This window comes from Macaca nemestrina, chromosome 15 (genome assembly GCF_043159975.1).
Source record: "Macaca nemestrina isolate mMacNem1 chromosome 15, mMacNem.hap1, whole genome shotgun sequence".
Lineage (NCBI taxonomy): Eukaryota > Metazoa > Chordata > Mammalia > Primates > Cercopithecidae > Macaca > Macaca nemestrina.
In genome coordinates this window covers 14,110,753-14,129,692 of record NC_092139.1, presented here as the reverse complement: position 1 = coordinate 14,129,692, position 18,940 = coordinate 14,110,753, and the positions used below count along the sequence as shown (strand labels likewise).

Below are 18,940 nucleotides of genomic sequence, written 5' to 3'. Positions count from 1 at the left end.
AAAAAAAATATATATATATATATATATATATATATATATAGGCCCCCAGGAAGGATGCCTGGCACACTCAGAGGTGGGACAATGGTGACAGTCCTGATACTTTCCCCTCTGGAGAGCATGGACCCTTGGTCTTGGCCATACAGCCAAGCCTGGCCCAGCCTGCCTGTGCCCCCCACTCCCAGGGACTGGGTGCTTCCTGCCCAGGAGCTATCCTGATTCTGCAGCCCTTGGGTTTTATTGCTTTTCCTGCTTAATGAGGTGAGGTTGCTCGCCCACAGGCAATTCCTGTAAAAGCCATTTGGATGACCCAATGGGGTGAGTTTACAGGGAAGTGCTCCCCGAGGGCTAGGCTGGCTGGAAGCAGATACTTTGCCCCCTTCCAAGGATGGTAATGAGGTTTGAGGCTTCCAGTGGGGGCAGGGGATGCTCTGGGCGCCAAAAGCCCTGGCCTGGGGTCAAAAGATCTGGGCTTCAGGCCCAGCCAGGCTAGCTAGGCAGTCTCCTGTCTGAGCTGTACTCGCCCCATGGGTGAAATGGGGATACAGGCACATATGTTACAGCCTGCAGTCTGTGTGTAACAGAGAACCATAAGCCGGCGGGTGGGGGTTGGGGGTTATTTCTCATGGTTCTGGAGGCAAGGAGTTGGAGATCAGGATGACCGCATAGTCAGGTTCTGGTGAGGGCCCTCTTCCAGGTTGCAGACTATGGTCCTCTCATTTCATCCCCACTTGGAGGGAAGAGGCAAGAGAACACTCTGGAACCTCTGCTATAAGAGCACTAGTTGGCCGGGCATGGTGGCTCAAGCCTGTAATCCCAGCACTTTGGGAGGCCGAGATGGGCGGATCACGAGGTCAGGAGATCCAGACCATCCTGGCTGAGACGGTGAAACCCCGTCTCTACTAAAAAATACAAAAAATTAGCCGGGCGAGGTGGCAGGCGCCTGTAGTCCCAGCTACTCGGGAGGCTGAGGCAGGAGAATGGCATAAACCCGGGAGGCGGAGCTTGCGGTGAGCTGAGATCCGGCCACTGCACTCCAGCCTGGGTGACAGAGTGAGACTCCATCTCAAAAAAAAAAAAAAAAAAAAGCACTAACCCCATTAATTCCATTCACGAGGCCTCCACCTTCGAGATCTATTCACCTCCCAAAGGCCCCACCTCCTAATCACAGTACATGGGGGTTTGGGTTCAACATAGGAATTTTTTTTTTTTTTTTTTGAGATAGTGTCTCACACAGTGTTGCCAGGCTGCAGTGCAGTGGCACAATCTCTGCTCACTGCAACCTCCACATCCCGGGCTCAAACAATCCTCCCATCTCAGCCTCCTGAGTAGCTGGGACCACAGGCATGCACCACCACACCCGGCTAACTTTTTGTACTTTTAGTAGAGAAGAGATTTCACCAAGTTGCTCAGGTTGATCTTGAACTCATGGGCTTAAGCAATTTGCCCACTTTGGCCTCCCAAAGTGTTGGGATTACAGGTGTGAGCCACCATGTCCAACCCAACATATGAATTTCAGAATGACCCATTCAGTCCATCACAGCCTCCTGCAGGATTACAGATGTAGAATGAGTCTGTAATCCACAAAGTTCTAAGCAAAAGAAAAGAAGTACTAATATCACTATTGCTATTGCTATTGTTATTATCAGCACCCAAGACCTTCCCCAGTCCCTGTGAGTGGCATATTAAGATGATCCCAAAGACACTCTACTTCTCTAAGCCCATAATATTCACAGGTTCCACCCCTTTGATTGTGGGCAGAACCTGGGAATATTATGATCTGACTGCCATGGTTACCGTATATGACAAAAGGGGGATTAGCCTGGGTGGGCCGGACCTAATTAGAGAGCCCTCAAATAGGACTGGCTTTTTTTTTTTTTTTTTTTTTTTTTTTTTTTTTTGAGACTGACTCTCGCTCTGTGGCCTAGACTGGAGTGCAGTGGCATGATCTCGGCTCACTGCAACCTCCGCCTCCCGGGTTCAGGTGATTCTCCTGCCTCAGCCTCCTATAATACTGGCTCTTACTGGCCAAGGAGGTCCAAAGTATGAGAGGGATTCAGCGTGAGAGAGATTTTCCATTGCAGGCTTTGGAGATGAAGGTGGCCACATGGTGGGGAATACGGGAGGCCTCTAGAAGCTGAAAGGAGCCCCCCAGTGACAGCTAGCAAGGAAATGGGGACCTCAGTCCTATGGCCCCACGGAACTGAATGACCTTGGAAGGGGATTTGTCCCCAGATCCTCCAGACAAGAACTCAACCTGACCAACATCTTGCATTTCAGCCTTGTGATGAGCAGACTCTGGACCAACACAGCTGTGAGCTCATACACGGATATTGTTTTAAGCTGCTAGGTCTGGGATCATTTGTTACACAGCCATAGAAAACCAATACACCCTCTGTCAAGGAAGCCTGAAAATGGAAGGCTCCTACTCAATCTACCCTCCCAGTATAGTCTAGTGGTTAGAGACAAAGGCTCTGGAGTCAGACGGAACGATGCTCAAATCTTGGCAATTCCATCCACTGGCTGTGGAACGCTGTCCACACTCCCTTGCTCACCTCTTATATCCTCGGTTTCCTCCTCTGTGAAAGAGCAGTGGAAATAAAATGCACGGAAATCATCAGAGCAGGGTATGCGTCGTAAGGACACATAGTAATAGCTCAAGAAACACTGTATATGTTAAATATTAGAAACCAGCTGAGAACTAACACCAATGCACCAGTGTTCTTCAATGAACTGCCCACACACCAAAGAAGATAGGGAGGAGCCCAGATCTGCTGCTCTGGGAGCTACAGGCCAATTAGGGAATCAGGAACCTGAACAGAAAATCACAACTTTGGGGAAAGTAGATGGTACATGCGTTATGTTCTTGCAGATACGGCGGGGCAAAGACAAAACCTTATGTCTTTGAACTCCCCCTTGGAGTCCGGCATAGGCCTGAGTGGAGCTCCCTCCTCAAGATTCCCTTTGCATTGGCTTCCCTGAGGAAGGATTTGTATTTAGAGTTCTGCTGTAGAACCTCTTTCTCTTGGTCTAAAATGAAGCCTGAGACCAAGGCCTTACACTGTTAAGGGAGGAGGTGACCCTGGGCCCAGGAAGAGGGTGGGTCCAGTCTCCCAGTTCTGTCCCTGGCATGTACTCTCCCCAGGCCTATCCCACTCCCAAATCCTCCCAGGTTCCAAACCCTGAGGCCCCACTGACTGTCCCTCAAGAAATCACCGAGGCTGGGCACGGTGGCTCACACCTATAATCCCAGCACTTTGGGAGGCTGGGGCAGGTGGATCACTTGAGGCCAGGAGTTCAAGACCAGCCTGGCCAACATGGTGAAACCCCATCCCTACTGAAAATACACAAATTAGCCAGGCATGGTGGCAGGTGCCTGTAATCCTAGCTACTCGGGAGACTGAGACAGGAGAATCGCTTGAGCCTGGGAGGTGGAGGTTGCAGTGAGCCAAGATTGCACCACAGCACTCCAGCCTGGGTGACAGAGAGAGATTCTGTCTAAAAAATAAAATAAAATAAAGAAAAGAAAAGGAAAGAAAAAAGAAATCGCCGAGCCCTCTCTATACCCATAAGCACAGCCTTGACCGAAGTCCTGACGACTGGGCATGCAGCTCAAATCCCCAGGGAGATACCACTATATACACACACACACACACACACACACACACACACACACACACACTAGGGTGGCCATCATCCAAAAGACAGACCACAGCAAGCGCTGGAGAGGATGTGGGGCAACTAAAACCCTGGTACACTGCTGGTGACAAGTAAGAGCACACAGCTGGTTTGGAAAACAGCTTGGCAGTTCCTCAAATGGTTAAGTATGAAATTAAGCAAATGGTTACATGTAAATACGACCCGGCAATTCCACTCCTAAGTATACATCCAAGAGCAATGTCAACATATGTCCACGCAAAACCTGTACACAGACATTCAGAGCATCATTATTCATAGTAGCCAAGAAGTAAAAACAGCTCAAATGTTTATGAGCTGATGAGTGGGTAAACAAAATGTGGGACAGTCATACAAAGGGACACGATAGGGCCATATAAAAGAGACCAAGCCCTGATGCAGGCTGCGAGACAGATGAACCCTGAAAACAGTACGCTAAGTGAAAGAAGGCAGACGCAGCAGGCCACAGAAGGTATGGCTCCGCTGACATCCAAGTCCAGAGCAGGCAAATCCAGAGAGACAGAAAGTGGATCAGTCATTGCCAGAAGTTGGGGGAGGGGAGAATGGGAGTCATTACTAATAGGTATGGGGTTTCTTTTTGGGGTAAAACTGCTAGTGGTGATGGTTGCACAGCTTTGTGAATATGCCAAAAAACAAAACCAAAACAAAAAAAAACCCCCCACTAAATTCTATACTTTTTTTTTTGAGACAGTCTCCCTCTATTACTCAGGCTGGAGTGCAGTGGCACGATCTTGGCTCACTGCAACCTCTGCCTCCTGGGTTCAAGCAATTTTCCTGCCTCAGCCTCCTGGGATTACAGGCATATGCCACCACACTTGGCTTTTTTTTTTTTTTTTTTTTTTTTGAGACGGGGTCTCCCTCTGTTGTCCAGGCTAGAGTGCAGTGATGCCATCTTGGCTCACTGAAACATCTGCCTCCCGGGTTTAAGCAATTCTCCCACCTCAGCCTCCCAAGTAGGTGGGACTACAGGCATGCACCACCACACTCGGCTACTTTTTGTATTTTTTTTGTAGAGACAGGGTTTTGCCATGTTGCCCAGACTGGTCTCAAACTCCTAGAGTCAAGCAATCCACCCGCCTGGGGTATTTCTCATTGGCATAATCAGCACTGAAAGATCATTGAAAAGGGACTTGCGTGATCCAGGGGTCACTGTTATTTAATGCGCTCCCCTCATCTCCTGCAGGTTGTGACTTCAATATACCCTCTCATGAAGCCTTTCCTGGCCCCTCATCTGTAAGTGTGACCACCGAGCCCCCTATCTCCCAATTCCCTTTTCCTGCTTTATTTTTCTCTTTAGCGTTTAATACCATCTGACATTCCATACATTACCTTGTCCTTGTCTGATGTCTGTCATCCCAACTAGAAGTGCTAGGAGGCAAGTACTAGGAAGCACAGTTTTTTCTCTTTTTAGATGAAATTTTGCTCTTGTCGCCCAGGCTGGGGTACAGTGGCGCGATCTCGGCTCACTGCAACCTCCATCTCCCGGGTTCAATTGATTCTCCTGCCTCAGCTTCCCAAGTAGCTGGGACTACAGGTGCCCGCCATCACGCCCGGCTAATTTTTGTATTTTTAGTAGAGACGGGGTTTCACTCTGTTGGCCAGGCTGGTCTCGAACTCCTGACCTCATGACCCACCCAGGAGGTAGGGTTTTTGTCTGCGTGGTTCACTACTAAGTCCTCAGCACTAGGAGGAGACGACCTAACATATAGGAGGCACTCAGCAAATTTCCATGAACGAATGAATGGAGGGATAGATGAATGAATGAATCTGTATCTCCAGTGGCTTTGTCCTCTCTTATATCAGCTTTGTTCCACATCTTACACTTAGGAGGTGATTCAATTAAACATTGCTTTGTTTTTGCATGTTTGGCAGTTTTTGTTTGTTTGTTTTGAGACAGCATCTCAATCTTTCCCCTAGGTTGGTATGCAATGGCGCCAGCACCACTCCCTGCAGCCTCAACTTCCCAAACTCAGGTGATTCTCCCACCTCAACTCCCCGAGTAGCTGGGACTACAGGCATGCACCACCACACCAGCTACTTTTTGGATTTTTAGTAGAGATGGGGTTTCGCTGTGTTGCCAAGTCGGGTCTCAAAATCCTGGCCTCAAGCCATCCATTCGCCCAACTCGGCCCCCTAAAGTGCTGGGATTATGGGCATGAGCCACTGCACCCAGCCAACCATTGTAAATGAACCAATCAATGAATTTCTCCCTGGGTAGTGAAGCTCCCGCTTTTTGAGGTAACCCAGACTTTCCATTTGTATGTTTCCTGAGTCCCTGACTGTACATTCTTCCTGCATATTGTCTCCAGGACTAAGAGAATGGAGCCTTTTGCCAAGAAGAGGTTGAGTTCTCAGGCCTCCAGTTTAGATTAAATAGTGGTTTTACAGGGGAAAAAAAAGTGAGAAACCCCCAGAAGTTGTGGGGAGCTGAGGGAGTGGGAAGAGGGTTCCCCAGGGACAAACTCCTCCTTGCCCCCCTGCCCAGTGCCCCAGGGCACACTGCCCAGTGGGTGAAAGCAGCCAGACACACGGGCTCACTGCAGTTAGCAAGCAAACCTAAGTGTATCAAGATGGGCCCGCTGACGCCAGCTGCTCTGAGTGGATCTGGAATGAATTGGGGGGTTGTTAAGATCGCCGACTTAAGCCTCTTCTCACAGGAAAAATATTTATTTCACTGAGCTCTGCTTTTTGGAAAGCTGCGCCTGTAACAGTCTGCATCGATCTAGCAGAGTTTTGGCTACTGCTGGGTTTTGTCTCCCTCCTGTCTCGGTTGGCGTGGGCTGTGTGTGTGTGTGTGTGTGTGTGTGTGTGTCCACAGCACACCCTCCCATTATTAAGTAATCAGCCAAAAGACTCAGCCAGGACACTCTGCTCTTCTTTAACCAGAAAAAAGATGAACACGAACTGAGTTCGTGGCATGAGGCACGAGACCTTCATGTTTTATCTTCAAAGATGCCTGCTTGAAACTAGCAATTCTTTCTTTCTTTCCCTTTTTATCTAGTAAATTGCTCCCTCTACCTCCTCCCAGTTTGGGAAAAAAATACAGACAACTATGAAGAAGAAAGTAAAAATCACTCCTATGGTTAGGTTAGGGTTGACTGCAGAATTGTTCTTTCCTTTTTGAGACGGAGTCTCACTGTTGCCCAGGCTGGAGTGCAGTAGTGTGATCTCGGCTCACTGCAACCTCTGCCTCCTGGGTTCAAGCGATTCTCCTGCCTCAGCCTCCTGAGCAGCTGGGACTATAGGCCCACATCACCATGCCCGGCTAATTTTTGTATTTTTAGTAGAGACAGGGTTTCACCATGTTGGCCAGGCTGTCCCCTTCTTTCATACTCTTTGGAGTTGAAGGGCCTGGGTTTGAATCCTAGCTCTGCTATTTGCTGGCTGTGTAACCCTGAGAATCATGTTACCACTTGGAACCTCTGTTTCCTCATCTGTAAAATGGTGTAACAATAGTACCTACCTCTTTGATTGTTGGGAGGAGTAAACAAGAGAAAGTATATATAGAGCTTAGTGAAGGTTCAGCAACAGTAAATGCAAACAGTACCTATTTTATAGGAGAAATATATACAATATTTATCTCTTTTTCATAAAACAATATAGTGTATACAGTTTCCTGTTTCATTGCCTCATTTTAGAGGCAGAGTCTTGCTGTGTTGCCCAGGCGGGCCTCAAACTCCTGTCTGTGTTCAAATGATCCTCCTGCCTCAGCCTCCTGAGTAGCTGGGATTACAGGCATCTGCCACCACACCCAGCTAATTTTTGTACTTTTAGTAGAGACGCAGTTTCACCACATTGGTCAGGCTGGTCTCAAAGTCCTGACCTCGTTATCCACCCACCTTGGCCTTCCAAAGTGCTGGGATTACAAGGCGTGAGCCACCGCGCCCAGTCAACTCGTAAGCATTTCTTTTTTTTTGAGACGGAATCTCGCTCTGTTGCCCAGGCTGGAGTGCAGTAGCGTGATCTCGGCTCACTGCAAACTCCGCCTCCCGGGTTCACACCATTCTCCTGCCTCAGCCTCCCGAGTAGCTGGGACTACAGGCGCTCACCAGCAAACCTGGTTAATTTTTTCTATTTTTTAGTAGAGACAGGGTTTCACCGTGTTAGCCAGGATGGTCTCGATCTCCTGACCTCGTGATCCGCCCGCCTTGGCCTCTCAAAGTGCTGGGATTACAGGCATGAGCCACCGTGCCCAGCCAAGCATTTCTAATGACTGCAAAATAGTCCATACATTAGTTTTTAAACCATTTCCTATGGATGGAAATAGAGGTTGCTTCCACAATATTATAAAGATTGCTGTGATAAACATCTCTAGACCCAAATCTTGGTCTATGTTTGAGGCTCTGTCTTTGGGATGAATTCTCAGAAGTTAAATGATTGATCAAATAGTATGATCACTTCCAAGAGCCTTGATATACCATATTTAGCACTGCAAGTTGCTTTCTAGAAAGATTAGCTACAGATGTGTATGAGAGAACCCTATGGCCAAGCGAGGTGGCTCATACCTATAGTCCCAACACTTTGGGAGGCCAAGGTTGGAGGATCGCTTGAGCCCAGGAGTTCAAGACCAGCCCTGGCAACATAGTGAGACCCCATCTCTCCACACACACAAAGAAAGAGGCCAGGCGTGGTGGTTCACACCTATAATCCCAGCACTTTAGGAGGCCTGGGCAGGCGGATCACTTGAGGTCAGGAGTTCGAGACTAGCCTGGCCAACATGGCAAAACCTCATCTCTACTAAAAATACAAAAATTAGCCAGGCATGGTGGCACATGCCTGTAATCCCAGCTACTCAGGAGGCTGAGGCAGGAGAATTGCTTGAACCCAGGAGGTGGTGGTTGCAGTGAGCCAAGATCACACTGCTGTACTCTAGCCTGGGCAACAGAGTGAGACTCTATCTCAAAAAAAAAAAAAAAGAGAGAGAGAGAGAGACCCATCTTACCACATCCCAGCTGCATTGAGGATTATTACCTTTTAGTTATTGTTAATTTGACAGGCAAAAATGACATCTCATTCTTAAATCTGCACTTTAAAAATTTCACCCAGTATTTTTCTAATACTGGTTTTATTGGCTACAATGTGTTAAGCGTTTACTATATGCCAAACATAGGGTAAATATCTTTTTCATTTTTTAGAGAGAGACAGGGTCTTACCTGTTACCCAGGCTGGAGTGCAGTGGTGCGATCATACTTCACTACAACCTTGAACTCTTGGGCTCAAGGGATCCTTCTGCATCAGCCTCCCTTTTAAGTAGCTAGGACTACAGGTGCACCACCATGCCTGGCTAATTTTTTTTTTTTTTTTTTTTTTTTTTTTTTTGTAGTAACAGGGCCTCAGTTTGTTGCCCAGGCTGGTCTCAAACTCCTGGGCTCAAGTGATCCTCCTACCTCGGCCTCCCAAAGTACTGGGATTATAGGTGTAAGACACCACACCCAGCCTCCATAAAATGTCTTAATCAAACTTCTGTGTATATATCCAAAAGAAGCAAAAGCAGGGACTCTAACAAATATTTGTACATCTATATTCACAGCCATATTATCCATCATAGCCAAAAGGTGCAAGAGACCCAAATGTCCACTGACAAATGAATAGATAAACAAAATGTGGTGTGTATATATGCAAGGAGATATTATTCAGCCTTAAAAAGGAAGAAAATTTTGACCCATGTGACAACATGGATGAACCATGAAGACATTATGCTAAGACAATGTGCCCATTACACAAGGACAAGTATTGTACGATTCCTTTTATATGAGGTTCCTAGAGTACTCAAATTCAGAGACAGAAATCAGAATGGTTGAACTGGGAGAGGTGGCTCACACCTGTAATCCCAGCACTTTGGGAGACCAAGCTGGGAGGATCACTTGAGCCCAGGAGTTCAAGACCTGGGCTCAGAGTGAGATGGACAACAGAGTGAGACAGCAGAGTGGACAACAGAGTGAGATCCTATCTCTACAAAATAGCCTGGACAACAGAGTGAGATCCTATCTCTACAAAATAAAATTTTTTAAAATTAGCCAGGTGTGGTGGCACATGCCTACTACTCAGGAGGCTGAGGTGGGAGGATTGATTAGACTCAGGAGATCAACATTACAGTGGGCTGTAACTGCCCCACTGCACTGCAGCCTGGGAAACAGAGCAAGATTCTGTCTCAAGAAAAAAAAAAAAAAAAATTCTAATCAATCTTTGCAACGTGTTATTTTATAAGATGTTATTATTACCTCCATCCTTCTTTAAAAGATGATGAAACTAAGGCTCAGAGAGGTGAAACACGTTCCTAGAGTCACGCAGCTTCTAAATGGTGAAGACAGGTTTAGATGCCAGGTCTTACTCTCCAAGGCTACGTTATCCTGCAAATTCTGGTGGACCTGGGAGGTAAAGGGGAAATACAGTCAAGCTCAAGGTGGCAGATGGAGTTAGCAAGTACACAGTGCCAAACGGAACTGCTGGCCCTGAGAGCTCAGAGTTCAGTTCTAAATTTATTCTCTCTGACCTTATTGTGGGTTCTAAATTTGGCCAAACAAGTTCTTCCAGACCGATTAGTGACATGGATACATTGTTTTGAAGATAAAACCCTTTTCCTGGTATGAAATTTAAAAAATAATAATACAGCGTTTGCTTGCAGCAGCCATCCTGCCACTGGTTAACAGCCATCTGAAAATGATTCTGGGTTTTCCACCTCATGGTGGACACGTGTACTTGTTGGCCGATTTCTTGGGGACAGTGATTAAAACCATTTCCTGAACCGAAGTCTGAATTTCTCCTCCTGAATGAACCAGAAACAAAACATCAGGAAATACCCAGGCATAAAAATTCTAACCAGGGCCGGGTGTGGTGGCTCACGACTGTAATCCCAGCACTTTGGGAGGCTGACGGGGGTGGATCACCTGAGGTCAGGAGCTCAGGACCAGCCTGGCTAACATGGCAAAACCCCGTCTCTACTAAAAATACAAAAATTAGCCGGACATGGTGGCAGGCACCTGTAATCCCAGCTACTCGGGAGGCTGAGGCAGGAGAATCGCTTGAACCTGGGAGGCGGATGGGAGCAGAGGTTACAGTGAGCCGAGATTGCACCATTGCATTCCAGCCTAGGTGACAAGAGCAAAACTCTGTCTCAAAAAAAAAAAAAAAAAAAAATTCTAACCAGAACCAAACTTAAAATTCTCCCAAAATTACAAATTAAGACCAAAATAGGCCTCTTTGGGTGGTTTCCAGGCCAGGGAGGAGTTACGGGGTCCTTGGAGACTCACCAGCTGAGTCTTGACTTCCCTGGGGAGGTATTGGGGTGACTGACCTATTTGTGACCCCTTCTCAGACACCCTGTCTCTAAGGAGGTGGAGGAGGCATGTGACCCACATGGTCTGGCCACTGATGACTGAGCAAGCTACGGACACCGGACCCGGGAGAGACCATTCACTCACTGGCCACAAACATGACTTCAGACGCATGCCCTAAAAGGATGAGCCTGGGTACTGGATTCCCTCCCTCAGAAATGTGGATCAAGAGACACAGGATGTTCCTGCTGGTTCAGCTACTTGAGTTAAAAGGTCATGGATACCTGGATGTGGGGTGGTCATTCTGGGAGTACATCCATATAGAAAGAGGAGCGGGTGCTGTGGGATTCTGGATCCCAGTGATAGAGCTAAGTGGCTGGATCAAGCTTCACCTGAAACCCACTCTACTTGTCTTAGTCTGTTTTGTGTTGCTATAAAAGAATACCTGTGACTGGGTAATGCATAAAGAAAAGAGGCTTATTTCATTTTATAATTCTGCAGGCTGAGACATTTAAAGGGATGGCCCTGACTTCTGGCAAGGGCTTACACGTTGCATCACCACATTCAGGAAAAGGGAAAACAGAAGGGAGACTGCAAAACAGGGGAAAACCTGAAGGTCATCATGGCTTTATAATAACCCACTCTCACAGCAATGGGTTAGATGGAGAACCAATTCAGTCTCACGAGAATGACAGCAAGAACTCACTCACCAGCGAGAGGGTGGCACTTCCAAGCCATTCATGAGGAATTCACCTCCATAGCCCAAACACCTCCCACTAGGCCCTAACTCCCATCACTGCCACATTGGGGATCAAATTGCAACATGAGTTTTGCTGGAGACAGACAACCCCTATCCAAATCACAGCACTACCGCTGAACTTTCTGTTACATGAACCAACAAATCTTCCTTTAAATTAGTGTCATTGGGTTTTCTGGGATTTCACTTTTTTTTTTTTTTTTTTTTTTTTTGAGATAGGGTCTTGCTCTGTCACCCAGGCTGGAGTGCAGTGGCACAAACACAGCTCACTGTAGCCTCGACCTCCTGGGCTCAAGGGATCCTCCCACCTCAGCACCCCCCACTTATGCCCTCCAAGTGGCTGGAACTACAGGAACCACCACACCTGGCTAATTTAAAAAACAAAATTTTGTAGAGGCCGGGTGCAGTGTCTCATGCCTGTAATTCCAGCACTTTGGGAGGCCGAGGTGAGTGGATCACTTGAGGTCAGGAGTACGAGACCAACCTGACCAACATGGTGAAAACCCGTCTCTACTGAAAATACAAAAATTAGCCAGGCGTGGTGGTGCATGCATATAATCCCAGCTATTTGGGAGGCTGAGGCAGGAGAATCGCTTGAACGCGGGAGGCAGAGGTTGCAGTGAGCAAAAATCATGCCACTGCACTCCAGCCTGGGCAACAGAACGAGACCGTCTAAAAAAAAAAATTGTAGGTTTGTAGGGACACAGTCTCACTATGTTGCCCAGGCCAGTCTTCAACTCCTGGGCTCAAGCAATCCTCCTGTCTTTACCTCCCAAAGTGCTGGGATTACAGGCATGTACCACTGCACCCAGCCTAACATATTTTTAATAACCAAGAGAAACATCTCCATAGCCTCGTGACCCATCCTTTTTAAACCTGAAATTGGTAGAGTAGGTTTCTGATTCATAGAACCCAAACAAACATTCCTCCCTAAAGCAGGCAGAGGCTCTTTGGGAGAGTTTACATTCAAAACAGTGTCCCTGTAAGTCCCAAGTGACAAGTTCCCCTTTCCTGGGCTGAAGCATTCTGAGGAGAGGCAAAGAGGCTAAGGCTTAGCTGCAGGAACACGCTGTCCCCACGACAACCCCCCTTCTCAGCCTTGGAACTGCTGTTATCAGAGTTGTGTTGTCTCTTGGACAAAGGGTGAAGCAGGGACTCCTGAGTCTAAAGGGCAGGTCGGGGCCTGGGAGAGAAGGGGAAGCTGGCCTGGGGCGGAGATGTTTTCCATTTCCCCTGGGCTCCCGCATGGGACAGCTGCTGTTCATAGCCAGTTCAGCCGACCATGAGAGGAATCACATCCACTCGACAGGCAGGCAGTGACGACGCTGGGATTTGAACATGGGGCTGAGGGGCTCCAGGCGTGGCACCTGTCCCACTACATTGCGGGGAAGCTCTGACTGCTGCAGCCTCCGTTGTGGCCACATCTGCCCTCTAATTTCCCTTCCAGCTGGTTCCGCAATCAGCAGCCGCTTCAGACATCCCTGGAGGCTCCAAGGAGCTGACTCCTGATGAGGAAAAGGATCAGCCACAGACTCACTCTTCCTCCAGCCACTTCCAGACCCATGGGAGGCGTGGGTGTGTCCCAGACTACCTGGGAGTATCTGCTTTTGTCTTCATCCAGGGCAGGACCCTCTAAAGAAGGAGCCCTCAGAGAAGGGGAAAGCCAAAAGGAATTAAAAGTAAATTTCCAGCCGGGCGCCGTGGCTCACACCTGTAATCCCAGCACTTTGGGAGGCCGAGGCGGGCAGATCAGGAGGTCAGGAGATGCAGACCATCCTGGCTAACATGGTGAAACCCCGTCTCTACTAAAAATACAAAAAAATTAGCTGGGCATGAGTCTGTATTCCCAGCTACTCGGGAGGCTGAGGCAGGAGAATGGTGTGAACCCGGGAGGCGGACCTTGCAGCGAGCCGAGATTGCGCCACTGTATTCCAGCCTGGGCAACAGAGCGAGACTCCATCTCAAAAAAAAAAAAAAAGTAAAAAAAAAAGTAAATTTCCAAATGGAAATAAATAAGCAGTCATAATTGGTCATATTGGTGAAATTGGGCACTAAGGGCCAGGCAATGGGCTGTGGGATAATGTCCCTTGAGAGGAAGGTGCTGAGGTCCAGGAGGTTCAGGCAGGTGACATGACTCACCCAGAGCCACTGGCTGGAGAGTGGCAGGGCTAGGTTGGAGCCCAGGTGGTGGACTTCACAGGTGCAGCCGTGACCGCTGTCATCCCTCCCCTGGGGAGTTGTTGCAGACAGCAAGACACAGTGCTCTAAGCTATTTCTCCATCTGGTGTGCCCGGATGCCTCTGCCCACCCAGGACCCTCCTCTCAGGTGGCCCACCACTGCCCTTCCATCACAGTTCATACCTTCTCTCTGGACCCACAGGGGTATCCACTGGACCAGGACCCCAGGGAGGATCCCAGTCCTGATCCCACCACTCTCTGGCCATGGTGACAAGGGGCAAGTCAATTCTTTCCGAGCCTCAGCTTTCTCACGTGTACAATGGGAGTTTGTGCTAGACAAGAAGTTTTCAGGCCGGACACAGTGGCTCACGCCTGTAATCCCAACACTTTGGGAGGCCGAGGCGGGCGGATCACTTGAGGTCAGGAGTTCGAGACCAGCCTGGCCAACATGGTGAAACCTCGTCTCTACCAAAAATATAAAAATTACCCAGGTGTCATAGTGCATGCCTGTAGTCCCAGTTACTCTGCAGACTGAGGCCAGGAGAATCACTTGAACCGGGGAGGTGGAGGTTGCAGTGGTCCAAGATCTCACCACTATACTCCAGCCCGGGTGACAGAGAGAGACTATCTCAAAAAAAAAAAAAAAAAAAAAAAGTTTTCAAACTGCTGACTGCACCTGTTTGTAGGCCCTGAGCTCAACTGAGTGAGTCACACAGGTATTCACTGACGTAATTCTGCCTCCGAGGCCACATTTTCTCCAGTGCACCTCTGTCCTTCAGCAAGTGACCTGAGGCTGGGACTCCCGCATGCTGCCTCCCATCACCTTACCCAGACCTACTGCTCGCTACAACGTGCTTAATGATTGTCAGGTGACTCACATACCCTGTTCTGTTCTGCTTCCCAGTGTCTGCCAGCCCGTGGAGTATGGCACAGTGGCTAAGAGCCAGGGTCAGGCAGTGCGACTCCACCTCTCCAAGTCCCCAGTGCAGCATCTGATCAGAGGGAATAACTCCACCTGCCTCCCAGGGCTATTCTGTGAATACTAATCAGCATAACGCATGTGAAGGTCTTGGCGTGGTGAGCACATGACCCCAGGGTCAGCTCCCTACAATGATGAAGTTCATATCACAAGAGGCCCCTAGAGGTCAGGACAGCCTTTCAGTGCCTTCCTATGGCAAACAAGTGGCTGGCTCTCTGCCACCTGTTTTCTCCCCTTCATTGGGCAAAGCTGAGCTGGCAGAATCATGGCCACCTCAGGATTTACTCTCCACTTTCTGGCTTCCCTAGACTGCTGCCAGCCGTTTGTCCCACCGTCCAAGACAACCGTGATCCCCATCCCCAAAGGAAAACACCTCACCTCTCTCACCATTTGAGTGGCCGCCAACTCGAGCACATTATTAGATTTAATTGTATCTAATGCTTGAATACCTAATATATTACTTATTACTTTCTCTCTCTCTCTCTCTCTCTTTTTTTTTTTTTTTTTTTTTTTTGAGACAGAGTTTCATTCTTATTCCCCAGGCTGGAGTGCAATGGCGTGGTCTCGGCTCACTGCAAACTCCGCCTCTCGGGTTCAAGTGATTCTCCTGCCTCAGCCTCCTGACTTGCTGGGATTACAGGCGCTCGCCACTACACCCGGCTAATTTCTGTATTTTTAGTAGAGACGGGGTTTCACCATGTTGGTCAGGCTGGTCTCGAACTCCTGACTTCATGTGATCCACCTGCCTCGGCCTCCCAAAGTGCTGGGACTACAGGCGTGAGCCACCGCACCTGGTCCCAATATATTACTTTCTTTTTTTTTTTTTTTTTTTTGAGACGGAGTCTCGCTCTGTCGCCCAGGCTGGAGTGCAGTGGCCGGATCTCAGCTCACTGCAAGCTCCGCCTCCCGGGTTTACGCCATTCTCCGGCCTCAGCCTCCCGAGTAGCTGGGACTACAGGCGCCCGCCACCTCGCCCGGCTAGTTTTTTGTATTTCTTAATAGAGACGGGGTTTCACCGTGTTAGCCAGGATGGTCTCGATCTCCTGACCTCGTGATCCGCCCGTCTCGGCCTCCCAAAGTGCTGGGATTACAGGCTTGAGCCACCGCGCCCGGCCTCAATATATGACTTTCAAGGACAAAAACTGCAATCACTTTTGCACCAACCTAATATTTAAGGTAGGACACTGTGAAGCCCAGTGAGATCTCTGTGGTGGACAGTGTGGCTGCTAGGCTGTGAGCCCTCCCGCCTGTCTGTGTGCCACCCCTGAGAGCTGGGTCGGCAGTCGCGCTGTTGGCTTTGCTCTGACCTCAAGTCTGTTTCTTCTCCATGTGCACGTGCAGCTGCTGCCTGGAGTGGAAATCTCCACTGAGGGACAGACCTGCTTTCAAGGCTCACACCAGGCAGGATCCCACAGGAAAGGGGGCTGGCTGAGTCAGGAGGGTTGTGTGCCTGAGTTCCCTGTGACACTGGGCAGATCACTCAACGCTCAGAGTGCGCTTTTCCATCTCCATCTGCTTGGAGCAGGAATTATGAAGAGTTTTGGCTCAGGTTCCAACGCCAAGGTGGGAGATACTGGTTGCTTTGGGTATAGTGTTGAGATAGAGTCTGAGGCTGTGTTTGGGCTCACTAGGAAAGGGTGCTGTGTCTACCATGAAGTGAAAAAGAGGGGGTAAAGAAGAAACCCGGCCGGGCATGGTGGCTTAAGCCTGTAATCCCAACACTTTGGGAGGCCGGGGCAGGAGGATCACCTGAGGTTAGGAGTTTGAGACCAGCCTGGCCAACATGGCAAAAACCTGCCTCTACTAAAAATACAAAAATTAGCCAGGCATGGTGGTGCATGCCTGTAATCCCAGCTACTTGGGAGGCTGAGGCAGGAGAATCACTTGAACCTGGGAGGCAGAGGTTGCAGTGAGCCGAGATCATGCCACTGTACTCCAGCCTGGACAACAGAGGGAGACCCTGTCTCAAAAAACAAAACAAAACAAACAAACAAAACCCATGGTACTGGCTGGGTGCAGTGGCTCACACCTGTAATCCCAGCCCTTTGGGAGGCCGAGGCAGGGGGATCACTTGAGCCCTAGAGTTGAAGACCAGCTTGAGCAACATGGCAAAACCCCGACTCTACTAAAAATACAAAAAAAAAAAAAAGCTGGTTGTGGTGATGTGTGATTGTGGTCCCAGCTACTCAGGAGGCTGAGGCAAGAAGATTGCTGGAGCCTAGGCCTGCCTGGCTGACTTGGCTCTACCTTGGCTCAGAGACCCCTTTTCTTTTTTCTTTTTTTTTTCTGAGACAGAGTCTTGCCCTGTTGCCCAGGCTGTAGACAAACGGCATGATCTCAGTGCTCTGCAACCTCCGCCTCCTGGGTTCAAACAATTCTCCTGCCTTAGCCTCCTGAGTAGCTGGGATGGCAGGTGCGCACCACCACACGGGGCTAATTTTTTGTATCTTTAATAGAGATGGGGTTTCCTCATGTTGGCCAGGCTGGTCTCTAACTCCTGACCTTGCGATCCACCCGCCTCGGCCTCCCAACGTGCTGGGACTACAGGCGTGAGCCTCCACGACTGCCGGGCGGGTTTCTTATGGTGAATGATCCCACAGCACGTTCAGTGCACATAGTTACATGGAGTAGAACACAGACAGTCACCTCCACATTCTTCTGGCCACCATGACTGGTTCAGCCGAGGAACCTCCTCCAAGCCAGGTGAAGGAAAATCAGCCCTAAAGCCCCCATCTCCACACACCTCACTGTATCCGGCTATACCTAAAGCCAAACTGAATCCCAGACGTCTAAATTTTATGAGCCAGTAAATTCCCGTCTTGGCTTAAGCTGGTATAAATCAGGGTCTTGTCCCTTGTAATGCTGAGTCCCAAGGCCCAGATTCTGGGCCTTTCGTTTTTCCATTCAGGCCCCAGAATGGATACCAAGGAAGGGTTTATTAACATGACAGTGAATATCTAGGACCTTATACACATTTTTCTTCAATTCAGCTAAGATAAGAGGCCTGTAATACAGAGAAAGGACACCCTCTTTTCTTTCTGTTTCCCTTTCCCTTTTCTTTTCTTGACAGAATCTTGCTCTGTCGCCTAGACTGGAGTGCAGTGGCGCAATCTCGGCTCACTGCAAGCTCTGCCTCCCAGGTTCATGCCATCCTTCTGCCTCACCCTTCCGAGTAGCTGGGATTACAGGCGCCCGCCACCACACCCAGCTAATTTTTGTATTTTTAGTAGAGACGGGGTTTTGCCTGTTGGCCAGGCTGGTCTCGAACTCCTGACCACAGGTGACCCACCTGCCTCGACTTCTGAAAGTGCTGGGATTACAGGCATGAGCCACTGCACCCAGCCAGGACACTCATTTCCTTGTTTTTTTGTTTGTTTGCTTGCTTTTTGTTTTTGTTTTTGTTTTAAGACAGTGTCTCACTCTTGCCCAGGCTGGAGTGCAGTGGTGCCATCTCAGCTCACTGCAACCTCTGCTGGGTTCAAGCGATTCTCCCTCCTCAGCCTCCCAAGTAGCTGGGACTACAGGCACGTGCCACCACGCCTGGCTAATTTTTGTATTTTTTGTAGCAATGGGTTTTCGCCATGTTGGCCAGGCTGGTCTCGAACTCCTGGCCTCAAGTGATCCACCCGCCTCAGCCTCCCAAAGTGCTGGGATTACAGGCGTGAGTCACCACACCCAGCCTTGGACACCCATTTCTTCGAACGTAGGAAGAAACATCTTAGGAGCATGATCCCTCCTGGGGTGCTATCTTACGGTCTTATGTGATAAGGTGACCTCTCCTTTGGGTGAGTGGAGGCGAGGTATCTGGAGTGTTCTTCTATCCCTCCTAACCTCCCCTCCAAACAAAGCTTTCCTGAAAGCCTTGTCCTTAGTTTCCTGGACTCTGAACCTAGCTTGGCTAAATTTTCTTTTAAAGCATCAGCATAAATCACAAATACCTTGGGAAGGGAACATTAACCATCAGCCGGCAAAGTTAAAATTCCCCTCCAGCCCACTTAAATGGACTGAAACCTCCACCCCATCCCCAAAGGAGCCTTTCTGGCCTTGTCCTTGAACATT

The 18,940-nt window shown here is 48.9% G+C and overlaps 1 protein-coding gene across 8 annotated transcripts in view; it reads right to left on the bottom strand.

The window, feature by feature from the left end:
* RIPOR3 (RIPOR family member 3) overlaps positions 1–18,940 on the bottom strand; it is a 106,008-nt gene that overhangs the window by 63,818 nt on the left and 23,250 nt on the right. For 5 of the 8 annotated variants that reach the window (XM_071079142.1, XM_071079144.1, XM_071079141.1 and 2 more), the window contains one exon: positions 9,915–10,061. The exons of the other annotated variants lie outside the window; for them this stretch is intronic. In XM_071079142.1, the coding sequence (XP_070935243.1) occupies positions 9,915–9,920 (6 nt within the window). In that variant the 5' untranslated portion in view covers positions 9,921–10,061. The remainder of the gene's footprint in view (positions 1–9,914; positions 10,062–18,940) is intronic. 8 annotated transcript variants of the gene reach the window in all.